The sequence below is a fragment of the Calidris pugnax genome, unplaced genomic scaffold, assembly GCF_001431845.1.
Source record: "Calidris pugnax isolate Ruff unplaced genomic scaffold, ASM143184v1 scaffold196, whole genome shotgun sequence".
In the NCBI taxonomy this organism is placed as follows: domain Eukaryota; kingdom Metazoa; phylum Chordata; class Aves; order Charadriiformes; family Scolopacidae; genus Calidris; species Calidris pugnax.
The window spans coordinates 5,226,023-5,241,204 of record NW_015091042.1 but is presented as its reverse complement, the minus strand read 5'-3'; the positions used below and the strand labels follow the sequence as shown (position 1 = coordinate 5,241,204).

At 38.2% G+C, this 15,182-nt stretch overlaps 1 protein-coding gene across 1 annotated transcript in view; it reads left to right on the top strand.

Annotated features, from left to right (window-relative positions):
* Window positions 1-15,182, top strand: part of TM9SF3 (transmembrane 9 superfamily member 3) — a 47,817-nt gene that overhangs the window by 644 nt on the left and 31,991 nt on the right. The window contains exon 2 of the mRNA XM_014956333.1: window positions 9,613-9,808. Coding sequence (XP_014811819.1) covers window positions 9,613-9,808 — 196 coding nt within the window. The remainder of the gene's footprint in view (window positions 1-9,612; window positions 9,809-15,182) is intronic.

Sequence of the window (15,182 nt, the reverse complement as noted above, 5' to 3'; positions counted from 1 at the left end):
TCGGTGTGAGCGGGACGCTGTGGGGAAGGGCCGTCGTGGGATCCGGTTTGGAGATCCGTGTGGCAGCCGTTAGCGTGGCAGGCGGGCGTTGCGGCGCTGGGCCCGGCAGCCGCGGGTCCCCACCTTTTCCTGGAGGAGATAAAAGCGGCGGGAGGTGTGCGGGGGCCTTGTTTGGCCAAGGCTGCCTCCCTGTTTGATTTGCGCTTCTGCGGGAGCCGTCGGTTCTTCCGGGAGGATGTTTGCATTCGTTTCAGAGCTAAAGTCCAAGCCGGAGCCCCTGTTCTGTACCGTGACAGCCCGGGGAGGGTGGGACAGGTCGCTTTTGGGGAGAGGAAGATGTTGGTGGGGGTCAAGGCTGAGGAGCCAGAGCGGGGCAGGGGGTCTCCAGACATGGAACATGGACATGGACCCCTGAGGAAAATGGGTCCGTCGAATACCAGTGACCTGAGTGCACGCCCATGGGTGTGAGGGTAGTTTTCCTAAATATCACCCAAAAGAATCTCTAGGAAGTAAGTCCCAGCGCTTCATCAGTGTCTGGTTTTGCCTCGGAGCATTGTTCCCCGCGGGATTTGGTGTGGGAGGGTTGGAAGTCTGTGCCGTCAGCCGAGGTGTGATTTTTTTTTGGAAGGAGGCTTTGCTGAAAACCATCCCCGTTTCCTCACAGTCGAGCGGATTAGAGCGTGGCTGTAATTAAACACAGGGGCTGGCTGTCAGAACTTTTGTGCCTTTGAGCAGCCCGGCTGGTGGACGCTTGCACGGTTTCTTGACAGAGCTTTCTCTGGGTGTGGTATGGTAAGCTTAATAAGTTCTTTTAATAAAGCAGATAACAACATCTTATATTGCTTATTAATTTTGCATATTGCTTATACAACAACATCGATAGTTGTTGTATAAGCAATAGTTAATTAGTTGCCCCATTCCGTGAGGCTTGACAACTGTTTAGGATTGTCTTTATTTCTTTAAAAGCTAGTGGGATTTATCAATGCTGCAATTAATGGCAGGAAAGCTAATACTGAGTACTTTCAAGGAAGCTGATACTCTTTGAATTAGCTTAGGTCCCATTTTTGTTGCCGATCCTGTGTTTTAGGGTTAGGTTTCTGCTGAGGTGAGATGGTTTTCAGCATAGCACTGTATTTCTTTTAAAGGCTGCGTGACGTGAGGGATTCCTTATTCATTTAACATTGATAGTCTTCTGAGGAAAAAAAGGATTTCATAAAGCTGTCATTGAATTTATTTATTTATTTTACTTCAAAAGTGAATTTGGTGGGGTTTAGGTCTTCTGAATAATTACGTAAATTAGCAATGGAAATAATTCTTTTTGAAAGCTTGTCATTTTTTTATCTAAATTACTCAACTCTTCAAGATTGTAACTGCCTCTTGTTCACACGGTGTCTAGTTTAGTAGCATCACGTGACAGGTTAGGAATAGCTGATGTAGGAAGACAGTTTCCCTTTTTTTTTTTTTTTTTGGAAGTCTGTCTCCTTGCTTAGATATTTTGATACTTGAATATTGTACAGGAGATTGGAGTGAAACATTAATAGCATGAATGAAACACGAACAGGGTTTTGCAGCAGTACACTGATTTGGAGATTAAGAACCTGAAGGAAATGTTTCTTAAATACTGCATTTTAATGAATTTCAGTTTTGAGTATGATTGCAATTGGAAGATTAATCTTTCTGTAACCAAAGTGCTTTATTACATTGTGGAGGCTCTGCTTGCTTTTGGAGAAGCGGAGGGGAAATAGTAGAACACTGATTCAGGACTGGGTAACTTCAAAATGTGAATTTTCACTGACTTTAAGACCTGACTGCTATTGGGAGGAGCACGCTCCATTATGCGCTGCTGTTTCCTTATTAATGCTTTAGTGTGTGGCTGCTTGTGCCCAAGAACTTGGTTGTGTCTGAATGAAGGTGTGTCCTTAGGTCTTGCCACAGTTTACTTTTAACTCCCGAGGTACAGGGCCTTATCTGTATTGAACACGCTGAACATTCAAAGTGTTTAATGCCCTGTGTTAGCAGGGTAATTTTTAAATTCCTGTACTGCTGCTGTAATACATAATATGTATTTTTGTATTACTGTAAATCGGCTGTTAATGTTTTATATGTGTCCTTTGTTTTAGAACTGTAGGACTGCATAAGCAAATATCATAAAAAGTAATTGTGAGAAGGCTCCTCACGAAGCTCTAGGATTATAAGTACTAGTTGTTTTTAGAGATACTAGTTGTGGATGGCTTCATTGGATCAACAGCTAACTCCATAATAAATTTGAATTAGTCTTTAAAAACGGTTTCTATGTGTCTTTAGGGGAAGAATAGTATAAATATCATTATAAGATAAAGACTTAGATATTTAAAACAGATAGTCAGTGAAGAGAAATTGAGATTTGACACAGCATTTTAAATTCCCAGCATCAAAAGACAGTGCAGCAGCATAACTTCAGACCACAATAGAAAATTTATGAGAAACTAACTGAAAACTTGTCTGCTGATTCTTTAAATTATTTTCATACTTCAGAGTGTCGTGTACCTGCTTTTTGCCTCTATTCTGATAATTGCAGCATTTTTTGGCAGTTGGCCTTTTACTTGTGGAAATTATAGTATAGATGAGATATTGGTGGCCATATCACAATCACAAAATCATAGAATTGTCTAGGTTGGAAGGGACCTTTAAGATCATGTAGTCCAACCATCAAATATATATACATATAAATGTAGCATATAAATATAGCATATATATAGCAATATATGCTGGTCCTGCAGTAGCAGGGTTGGTGGGCTTCTGCCTGGCCTTTGCTGTCACATCTTCTGTTGCTAGACTCGTTGGAGCTGATGACAAAATAAACCATAAAAATATTCTGAAATACCCTGGGGTTTTTGTTGTAGGGGAGCAGCATAACTTCAGACCACAATAGAAGATTTATGAGAAACTAACTGAAAACTTGTCTGCTGATTCTTTAAATTATTTTCATCCTTCAGAGTGTGTCGTGTACCTGCTTCTTGCCTCTGCTTGTCTGCTGATTCTTTAAATTATTTTCATACTTCAGAGTGTCGTGTACCTGCTTTTTGCCTCTATTCTGATAATTGCAGCATTTTTTGGCAGTTGGCCTTTTACTTGTGGAAATTATAGTATAGCAACTCTATTGGTGGCCATATCACAATCACAAAATCATAGAATTGTCTAGGTTGGAAGGGACCTTTAGGATCATGTAGTCCAAACATCAAATACATATAAATGTAGCACACCTTTAAGATCATGTAGTCCAACCATCAAATATATATACATATAAATGTAGCATATAAATATAGCATATATATAGCAATATATGCTGGTCCTGCAGTAGCAGGGTTGGTGGGCTTCTGCCTGGCCTTTGCTGTCACATCTTCTGTTGCTAGACTCGTTGGAGCTGATGACAAAATAAACCATAAAAATATTCTGAAATACCCTGGGGTTTTTGTTGTAGGGGAATGGTCTAGGGATTAGGCAGCATTTTAATTCTAATGTTGTTTCAATTCAATTATCAGTGCTCTGTAAACATGGGAATGCATGACAGACATTGAAAATAAACAAACCCCAATCTATACCCTGGCCTTTGCTGTCACATCTTCTGTTGCTGGACTTGTTGGAGCTGATGACAAAATAAACAGACCATAAAAATATTTTGAAATATCCTGGGGTTTTTGTTGTGGGGAAATGGTCTAGGGATTAGGCAGCATTTTAATTCTAATGTTGTTTCAATTCAATTATCAGTGCTCTGTAAACATGGGAATGCATGACAGACATTGAAAATAAACAAACCCCAATCTATACTGTGTAACAAAATTCCTAAATTATAATGATTGAGAAAAAGCGTTTTTGTTTGATACTGTGTAACAAAATTCCTAAATTATAATGACTGAGAAAAGCGTTTTTCTTTGACTTTTAGCCTGGTGAAGTATGTTAAAGCCCCGAGCCTGTAAAGCTTGTTTAAAATTCATAAGTAAAATTTGGAATTTGTATAGTATCTGTAAATTGAGCTAGAGAAACGCTGTAGAAAACATCGCGGTGCGTGTGAAATACCTCTCTGCATACAAATTTGTGTGCAGATGAGCAACCTGGTTCCTTTTTGAAGTTCTCATGGTTCCATTTTTGAAGAGGTGAAATAAATGTCAGGGAAGCAGGACGTGGTGTGCTTGAGCAACCTCGTGCATCTGGGAAGCGTGTCAGTGAGAGGACTGCGTGTGCAGTGTAACTCAGCCCGCGCTGCTGGTACAGTTCTAGCCACTTTTTGGTGAGGCCTCCAATTCAGAGAGGAATTAAAGAGATGTTACTGGAAATAACCTGCTTTGTCCGCAGGAGAGCATGAGGCTGAAATCCACTGTTTGATAGACTGTGGATGTGAGCTGCAAACACTGAGTATTATCACAGGTGCTCGATATATAGGATATCTGTAAGATACTGGGGACTATAAACCTGGGATGTTTCTTGCAGGTTGAGTCTTAATTGCTGCCTCTTATTTCCTCTCCTGCTTCTACCGCTTTGCTCTGCCAGTAACAGATAATGCTGGTCCTTTTTTCCCCTCCTGAAAGATACGCTGGTGTTCGAGGACCTACATTGTGGAAAGCCTCACTCCAAGCTTCAGTTTGAAAAAAGCAGTAAAACTGCATACTTCTGAAAGAAACCATCTCCATTTGAATTTATTTTGCTGAATCATCACATGAGATTTGGTGGTTGAAATCCTATCTGTGCCTCCATCGTTTTTTGCAAAGTGTTTTCATGGTTTAAAAAAGAATATCAAAAACCTGCCAGTCTCATATCTTTTTCTGCAGGCTTTCGTATCCTGACTTAATCCAGCCTTAATTGTTTTATAGAATAAATAGTTTATTTCTTGGGCTGCCTTGCTAATTTTTGGGGTTGTGCAAAGAGAACACTCAGTTGCTTTCTGCATTATGAGTGCCTTGTTTGGTAACGGGAAAGAAAGATGCATGTACTGTGCTGAAGATAGTCTCAGAATTGCTGTGTTTAAAAAGTTTTTTAACCATGCAGATGTATGGAAATCTTATTAAGCCTACTGAGTTTCCAGTAGTTGTATTGTCATGGGAGAAGTCTACGCTTGGCCAGGTCAAACTGTGCAAGCTTCAGGCCAGTTTAATATTCTGCAGGGGGCTGGAATGCTGGTGTTGCCTTGTTATCAGTATAGATAGATATAATGTGATTTTTAGCTTGTACACAGACAACATCTCTATAGCCCAGCGCTCTGAAGAGGCAGTTGTGACCATATTGTGCTGCTTTGGAGCAGATGTCCCCAGCTGTGGTGAGGGTTATAGCTGATACCTGATTGCATTTGAGGTGCAGACTGGTTTTCCACCACCTGGGTGGCAATTATGGGGAAAAAGAGTTTGTGAAGGTTTAACTTGCATTAATCAGATTGTACCAGCATATGGTAGGTAACTTGTGTTGATGCTGAGACTTGTTCAGCCTGCCCCTGTGGTTTCACACAGTTGAAATAGATCATTATATACTCCATATAGTCACTGAAATTACTGAACTGATATTAAGCTTAGTGCAGAAAAAGATGCAAAGCCAAACTTGCTATGTTTACAGAAAGAATACTACAATTTTTTTATAAATTCCAGTAAGTAAAAGGTATTTAATATTGTGTTTTGTAGTCGTCTCTCATATTTGGAAGCAGTGAACTCAGTGAATTCTGGTGCTGTTACCAAGTTGTTAAATGCTTGTATCTGTGAATTTTATTAGGATCTCTGAGCTATATGCAGTATTTTGTCCCTTCAGATGAACCAAAACTGGCAGAGCTTGCTGAAATATATCAGGGTAGAGATCGCAGCATCTTATTTGTTGACCTTTTTTGCCTTGTCAGTTACTGTGGTCTTAATAGGACATTGATGTCCTTCTGGCATGTGAAAAGCTGCGTTTCCACCATCTCGTTCTGTGCTAACAAGTCAGGAAAGACAATGAAGAACTAAAAAGAATTTCTGAAATAGCAACACTTCAGTACAGCAAAATAAGTCCTTCCTGTGAGGAAGATGTTTGGTGCTTGTTTTCATAAGGGGTGAAGATAAAATTGCATTGACGCATTAATGTAACTCTAGATATTAGATTTATGTCACTCAAATTATCTGGAGTCTACTCTGCGGGTCATTAGTTTTGCTTCAAATTATTTTACCGTTTGACGTTTTATTTCATTACTGCTTGCTCCTGTTGCAGGCCTCAGTAGTTTAGATACAGCTGTAGTAGGAATATGTTCGTTTCTTTTCCAGAAGTCCTATGGCAGTGATGGGTCAAATAGTGACTCAGGACCCTTATCATACGTGGAATGAGAGCAAGAAAGTTTTATTTAAACCTTTTACGATGACAGCTGTTCTTGGGGAATTTAACTTACATGAGTGACGTGGATATTCTTGCACGTTGTAGCCAACTTCCTCTTTTGTTTGTTCCATACCTGTAATGATAGGGGGTTCTTGAAACTTTTTTTATGTTTTCTGGGATCTGGCGGGATCTCAATGAGTCAAGGTATTTTGCTTGCTGATCATGTAGCAGAAAACAAGGAAACTATCACACTTATCTTTATATTGCTATATAACAATTTCTGAAAGAGACCGTTGGACTCTTCACATCCTGTCTTGGTTTTAATGAACTGAACTTAAAAGTCCTCAGATAGAGGTGACAGAACAGGCTTACAAGACACTCTAGTTCTCTGTCTTACATGAATTAAAATTGTTTTTCTGTAAACTAGTTGACAGTTATTTGTTGCAGATGCTTTGATGTTGTGAAGGCAGTATTGAAAAAGTTAAAAACAAAACAAAATAAAAAAAACCTCAAACCACCACAAACTTGAATTTCTTGATAGCACCGAGTTCTTGCCACCAAATTAAGATTATAAGGATGGGAGATGTCATGACAGGGAAATATATTTAAAAGTGAAAGGTCATCTTTAGAATTGAGAATGAACAAAACCCAACAAACATAGGGAGAAGAAAATCTGTATGAATTTCTACTAAACACCCCCACCCCTGAATTCAGGCTGAAGTTGCTTTAGCTGGGTTTCTTACTGCAGCCCCCTTAGTTTTGGGAGGGCACTGGGAGCACCTGATGGATTGCAAATTGCTGTGATGGGGGATTTGCTGATTGTGAGGGAGGTGTAGCCTGGGATGGCGGAGGTGCTGTGTTCATTTGTGTAGCAGTCCTGAACAGATTGCTCTTGTGCTGTTCTGGGATGCTCATGAGGGAGGAGGAAGTAATAAAGAGTATTACTTGAATTATTTGCTTCTGTTGGATTTGGTCCCTTTTCTCTCCAGAGCAGGCCGATGGCGTCTTGGAGTCATTGTGGGGAAAAAATTGTAGGCCCTAAAGGAGAGCTCAGCATCATGGGGATAAGAGACAAGCAAAGACTGAGTTTGTTATTGTAGATACTGTAATTACAGTGTAGCTACATTATTAGATCAGAAAATGTAACAAGATTTTGAATAATATGTTCTTAGGAAGTTGGGTTCTGTCACTTGAAGGTGATTTGCTATCGTTCCAAAAATGCAGGAGTCCTAACTCGGTGTGAAGAAGGCCAGACACAAGGAGCTAAGTAAAGCAGTGGTCACTGCTTGCTTTATTGGGACACTGTCAAAGATAAATTCACAGACCTAAGGACGTTGTCATGTTCTATTACTGAAGGATGAAGAGAGATGTAGCTGGGTTCACGTCTGAGCTGTGGCGTTACGAGGAGTGATGCTAAAGTGGGCTCTTGACAAGTTAAGACCATTTTGAGGAAGGGCTGAAAATATGTTCTGCAGCTGTTAGAGGAAGAAACAGAAGACGTGCGAGGCATAACAGACTAGAAAGAGACATGGACCAACTTGTCCCTTGCTACATTGGCAAGAGTGAGAGGTGGTATTGTAGCTCAGATTCCACTATCTGCTTCTGCTGCTGAGGGGGCTGGAACTGTGATTTTTCTTTCTTTTTTTCCTTCTTTGCCAACTTTCTTTGAACTTGGACGACAGTGTCTCACTGGTGCAGCCTTTTTGGTTGCTGATAGAGAGGAGGAATGTCTGCTTTTTCTTGCTGTGGTGTTTACTCTTTCTTTGCTCCTTCATTGACATTCTTTACCTGTCGGAAATGTTCTGAAGCATGTGCTCTACAAACGGGCAGGTTTGTGAAACTGATAAGTGTTTGGGCTCTGCTCAGGATGAAATTAGTAAGATATTTAAAGTTTCTTGGTGGAGATTGCTTAAATGAGAGGCTGGAATGACCCTTGTGCATCTTTGCAAACAAAAAAGATGAGGCTTGTAATTGAGATGATGTGTTAGTATAAAGGGATTAAATTATTTCCCAAAGCATGTTTGTTTAAATCCTCGACTTTAACTTTTAAACACTTCATCTGAATAATTTACTGCATTCCACATGTAGCTAATTATTTCTGAGTTAACAATTCAGCATGACTGTGGTTATTCAGAATAAATGGGGTTGAAGAACCTTTGTTTGTGAAAAAGAGAGATGTGGAACCGTATTCGGTATTTTAGCTGTGCACTGTGAAATGGTTATGGCTAATTAACAGTTGACTTCCTTTTACTCTCCAGTGTGTTCTGTGTTTGTATATTGGTCTTAAAATAGTACTTTATTCTTCTGTACTTAAAAAAAAATAAAAATCAGGATACATATGGTGATTGTGTTGGGTGAGAGGCTTTGTAGTAACCAGCAAACCTGATACCTTACCCCGATTCAGATATAGTGCAAGTTACAATTTCACATCACTTGATTCTCCTGAATTCACACAGTATTTGAATACTGATAGATGAATGGCTTTAAGGACTTTTGGGTTGTTGAAAAGTTATAAGGGCTTTGAAAAATTTGCTGGCTCCTCACTAAGGAGTAAGTTTTCCTGGCTGACAGTAGCTGTGGAAAGTGAAGGGGGGATGTTCCAAGAAAGAATTTTATTGTGACCACCAGTCTCCTTGCTGTTCTGTTTTTTTCCCTGTGAGAATGTTGGAAATGCATCAAAGTACAGTCCTTCTGTCTGACTTTTTTGTCTCATGGCTACTGTAGGTATGCTACAGTTTAATTTTAGTGCTTCCTGTGAGGCATTGTGCTCTTCTGGGAATTTTGAATGTAATTTATATCATTACAAAAAAAGAAAATGAGTTGCATTTTAGGAAAATACGGTATATCTGTCACCATGGGTAGGTTGCCTGATTTATTTGCTAGGATCTCATTTAACAATATCTTAGTCTATTATTTCCTTTCAGTGGAAATAAGTTGAGTTTTGCTTTTTACTGATGCGTGTCTCCACAAAATTTGTAAAAGCATGTTTATTTTTGAGACTTCCGTTCTCTGCGTCTTCTGCTTCTCTCTTGAATTTGTGTGAATCCCCCTCTTCTGATACTTTAGTGATAGGCTCTGAGAAACTGTATGATCAACTAAGCTATTTTATTTTTTTTATGGAAAGCAGACTGAAAATCTTGTCCTAGAATCCCTGCCACCCAAAAGACAAAAATACTCAGCTGTCTTTAAATGTAACTGCTGCCTATGACTGAACAATCCTGCCTTGCTAGTTAATATGAATGAGAGAGTTTCTTGAATATTTTTGTTGTGCTGGGCTTCTCATCTAACTCAATAACTTTTATCTTGCAGTACAAAGATAAAGAAGAAGTTGTTTTATGGATGAATACAGTAGGACCCTACCACAATCGCCAAGAAACCTACAAATACTTCTCTCTTCCTTTCTGCGTGGGAGCAAAAAAAAGCATTGGCCATTACCATGAAACCCTAGGAGAAGCACTTCAAGGAGTGGAATTGGAGTTTAGTGGGCTTGACATCAAATTTAAAGGTAAGCAATTGAAAGTGCATTTAGAGACTTAAAAAAAAAAACCCCACAAACCCTTAAAACTTGATTTTTGAATGAGAAGGACTGAAAGGTTGCTGCTGGTAGCAGCTGAGTGTATTTCAGATTATTGCTTGAAACTCCCTGCAAGGTTTTCTGCTGCCCTTGGCTTTTCAGTTTACTGTAAAGTTTTCATCTGTGTACCCCTTAAGGAAGATTCTCCCAGCAGATACATGCTTCTCAAGTAACTAATTACATTTTGTAAAGTAAAACGAAGCTTTCTGTCTATGAATGATTAAAAGTATATGTACTGGAATTAATATTCTGGAATTATCAGTTCTAAAGATCTGTTTTTTCCAGTGATGTTGAATACTTTGCAGACACTCTGCAGTTGGAAAAGAGTAGTGAGAGCTCAACATCTCAAAGTTCTACCTTAACACAAAGTTAATTATTGTGTCCTTCTGGTTACTGTTCAGTTTAAAATACTTTTGACAATTACCTTTATATTATTTGCTCTAACTCATCATATGCCAGTCAGGATGGAGCCAGTCTGCCTTTTTTTCGGTTGTTTCCTGTCCTCTCCCTCTTCCCATACTGTTCCAGAGGTGATGTTCAGCTTCTTTTGCAAATGCATTTCTTGGTGTTAGGGGTTGAGTCTTCTATTGCATAATTTCTCTGTGTGCATGTTCTTTGGTGCCCAGAGTCCTTTCAGATATCTGTAACTGGTAGTTGCAGAGCTTCTTTTTGTCTGTACTGAATTTTAGCATTTATATATTTAATCCAATTTTGGGTTTTGTGTATGTGTATTTTTTTTCCCTAGAGGGCTACACTTCATTGCATCACCAGTGTTTAACTGGATGGAGAACTGAAGCATAGTGTCTCTTGTCTGAGCATTTGCAATCAAATGGGACTTAGTTTCTAGAAGTTGCAAAAGTTTTATCCAAAATTGGACATCTGCAAAATAAGAGACTTGATGATGTTTTTGTTATAAGTAGCATAAGTGGATTAAAAATTGAAAGTTTGTTAAGGTCATAAATTCTTCATAAATTTTTAAGTTGCATAGGGGATAGTGTCTCTGCATTACAGGAATTTGGAGTTGAACGTTTCCTTTGAAGAATGGAACTGTATTTGCAAAATACTGGAAAACGGTCCTGTTACTGGTTTGCAAGACTCGTAGCCTGCTGAAAATTTTATTCAATATGAGAAGAACAGTTTTCCTGTCAAACCTCATAGAATATGCTCAGAAACACAAAATGGAAAGAACAGCGAAGGCAACTGGCAGCACTTTAACATGGCTGTGAAGATTAAGTAAAAGTTTGTCAGAATATGATAATATTCTGTTGGTTATATGCGAAAGAACAGCGAAGGCAACTGGCAGCACTTCAACATGGCTATGAAGATTAAGTAAAACTTTATTGTCAGAATATGATAATATTCTGCTAGTTATATGTATAATTTTTACTTCCTTTAATTGCCCCATCCTTACAAAGAGATTGTGTTATTCCAGTGACAATTGTACTCTCTTGATGCAGCATCAAATTGAAAAGACTGGAAGATTTGTAAGTTAATGTTTACTGTTGTGAAGTGTCCTACTCCCAGATTTATTTTCTGAAGATTCTGTAGTTAATTTATTCCCCTATCATATAAAATTTTTGCTAGATCAAGTGTTTTGTGTTGTGACTGGGAGCACTGAGCAGGTTATGCTGGTCTGGAGCTCGTTTTTCAGCAGTTCAGTCCCAGACCTGCCCTTTTCTGTATTGACCTGGAGGAAGTAATTTAGCAATCTGCTTTTGGAGTGCAAGTGTTGAGATGATATCGAGGGAAGGAAATGGACTGACTCAACATCAGGAACTGGCTGAAGTGCTTGAAAAATTTTCTTTTTTAGGGGTCCAAAAATGCTAGAGTCTCTCCTGTACCAGAAGTACATGCAGTAATCAGGCTAATTTAGACTTGTAAAGGATATTAGTATTCTTTTTCCTAAAATAACATGAGATAGAAGAAACTTTTGGTTTATCTTTTGTCTCCTCTTGTGACCACTGTGTTGTCTGCAGTCAGATGTAGTTTGGCTTTCCAGAGTATTTGCTGCCATTTCTGAGAGAAATATGCAGAGCATTGGACAACATTCTTCTGTAAATACACTCTCAAATTCTTTTGTAAAATACCTAATAATGGAGAAATTGATGAGTTTCTGTATTGGTAATTATTTAATCTAACTCTTAGAAAAAAAGAAAACAGATGTTAATTGCAACTACGGTAATACTGAACCTCAAGCTCCTCAATACATAGAAATTGATACCATTTCCTTTTTGGCTCAAGAGGTCTTTTTCAGAATTACAGGGAGCCAAAGTCATCCCGGACTAACATGAGTTCAGAATGGTAGAAAACTGCTGTGGTTTTTGTACCTTGTGGTCATTTTGGGTTTGATTATGTCCCTGCCATATTAATTTGTTGTCTTCTGTAGTTGTTTACAAGAGGTAAGCTTGTTTTTGTTAAATCTTATTTTGAGTTAGGAGTTTTAGATTCTGATTCACAGCTGCTTGTGCTGATGTTTTGACACTGAAAGCTTGAGATTTTCTCTATTATAAGGATTATTTGTGGAAAAATTGAGTGCCATTTCTTCAGGGTTTAAGGTCTGGTCTTCGACTTGTACTATTTTTTTCAGGTGCCTTTTTGCACCTCTGATTGCTTTACCAGTACATACCCAGTATGTACTTGCTATATTGGAGTATATTCTTCCAGACAGACTGGGCATGAAGTCATTTAAAACAGGCTTTGAATGTGTACAGAAGAGTAGAAGATTTCAAAAAGAACCAAGTGTTTATGGCTTTTAAGTGAAAGTTGTTGATGTGCTGGTACATTTTCCAGCAGGTGGGGAATTCCTCTTCATCCATGTCCTTGGCTGCTTCTAAAAAAACCAAACAAGTATTTATTATTATTGCCACATTGGCGCTCTGTGTAGATTGATAATGTGTATTGGACCCGCAGGGAATTAACTCCTGACCAAAGTGGCTGCAGGTCAGATGTTTTCTCTGAAGCAGATGGTACACGGTAGCTGGTTGATGACTAAATATGTGTACATGGTCTGGGAAGCTGTCCATGTGCAATTCTAGTTTTTTCCCCTTATGGTCTGTGTCCTCTGCATAAAAGATGAAGACAATAATCTCTTTGCTGGTAGCTGGAATCCAGCAGCTTCTGTATCAGGAGGTGCTTTAGTATTTCTAGCAGTGGATCCATGATGTGAAATGTGAATGGGAGTCAACTGTGTTTAATCTGCTATTGAAAGTTCTAAAATACCCTTTTTTCCAAATTTCAGACAACTACTATAAATTAATTCTAACAAATATAAATAAATAGTAGCATTTATTAGTACTTATTTAATACAGAATAATGCGAAATTTGTTGAAATCCAAATCCCCTTGATATTTGGGTTTGAAAGTAAAAACCCAGAGCTCACTGAGGTTTATTTTTTGCAGGCTTAAAAGCTGTCATAAATCCAGTACAATTTATATCCAATGCATGTAGGAAAATTTTAATTTCACAGAGCAGCCCTTAACATTTAGCATTTGTATAAAGAATTCTTCTCCAGTTTGGTTGTTGAAATGTGATGGTAGCTTGAATTTTTCGTCTCTTCAATGGTAGATCTCGTTCTTGGCTGAAGTGGTGTTCACTTTTTTTTAAAAAAAAATAATTTGTAACTGGATTTTATTAGTGAAATTAGAAAAAGAAATTCAATGGATAAATTTTATCTCATTGTGATTGATCCATGCTCCCACCTCTGCACCAGTGGTCCACAAACTGCTGCAGTGAAATTGAAACAGTTGTTAGTAATTTGTGGTTTGTTTGGGTTTTTTTCTTAACAAACAGAAGCTTATGTTTTTGGCACTGATAGATTCGTATGTTCTTAAGAAAAAGATACGGCTTCAAGGAGTGTTGCATGTCTAGCATCTGCAACTGAAATAATTAAGAGCTGCTCAAGTACCTTTCAGTAATCATTTAGATGCTTGAATCTGCGTTAAAATGCCTAACCATAGGGACCTGCTTTTCAGAATGTTGGCATGACCGTCTGAAAGACTTGCACAGATTTTCTTCATGAATCTGTGAAGGAGGTCTAAGTTCTGAATTGACAGGTAATCGTGGTTTTTTTTCCCCCATGTGTGTTTGGGATTATTGCAAGACTATTTTTCCTCTTGAAATGAACATCATAAGAGTTTACAAAATTAAATTAGATTTGCATTTTATATTTTGGGATTTTTATCCTCTGGAGTGAGTAAAGGGGAATTAGAAATCTTATAATAAATTAGCTTCTGCAATAAAAAGCAGTTCCCTTCTCCACATAGTCTGACTGGACAGCGGTAGGAGGTAAGTGTGAAACTGCATATTGTTCATTAAATTAGAATAATTATTTAGGCTGCAGCTGTCAGTGACTGAAGTACCACAGACTGCATAAGTGATACTGTTGGTTGAATCAGTGGACCCTGCCTGTATTTTTGAAATAGAATAAGAAAATTATGGCTCTGCAAAAATGTATTCTGCTGAGAAAGGAGGTTGGCACTTGGACACTCGTAGTGGTGACTGGTGGGGCAAGTCTATGGTGTATTTAAGAATCCATGAAGTAGGGTTTCTTTTTGTGTTTAAAAATGTGTTATGTGAAAGGATACCTGCACCGTACAGGACAGCTGGATTTCCCTTCTGCTACAAATATGAACAGTATTGTTCTTATAGGGCTCAAATCTGTATAAATATCTTTGTGAAGAAACTAGTGGATTATTAAAATATACTTCTATTACAATATAACTTTAAGTTATCAGTTGGCTTGTTTCTCTGGTCAAGCTCAATCTGGAGTAATAATGCTTTTTATGTAATATGTTGAGTTCTTTATTCAACCATTTGAATTGACATCCCCTATGTTACACCCGAGACCTAGTGAATTATTGAATGTATTGAACATTGGGATCATAGTGACTTCAATTAGAAAATTAATTTTTGACATTGCCATACAATACCAATTAGAGAAGATGAATTTAAGGGGGAAAAGGATTTTTTTAACGTATTTGAATTTGTGCTTACTTAGAAATGTCATTGCAGTCATTTCGCTTCAAATGATATTTTAAAGTCTCTTTTTTATAACAGCAGCAGAAGCCACTGTTTAAATCTTAGAGCACTAGATGCAGAATGGCTGCGTATTTGAATTTGTGCTTACTTAGAAATGTCATTGCAGTCATTTTGCTTCAAATGATATTTTAAAGTCTCTTTTTTATAACAGCAGCAGAAGCCACTGTTTAAATCTTAGAGCACTAGATGCAGAATGGCTTATTTCAGTTAGTTAAAAAAAAAAAAAAACCACCCAAAACCAAAAAGTGTTAAATTCCAGGGGTCTGAA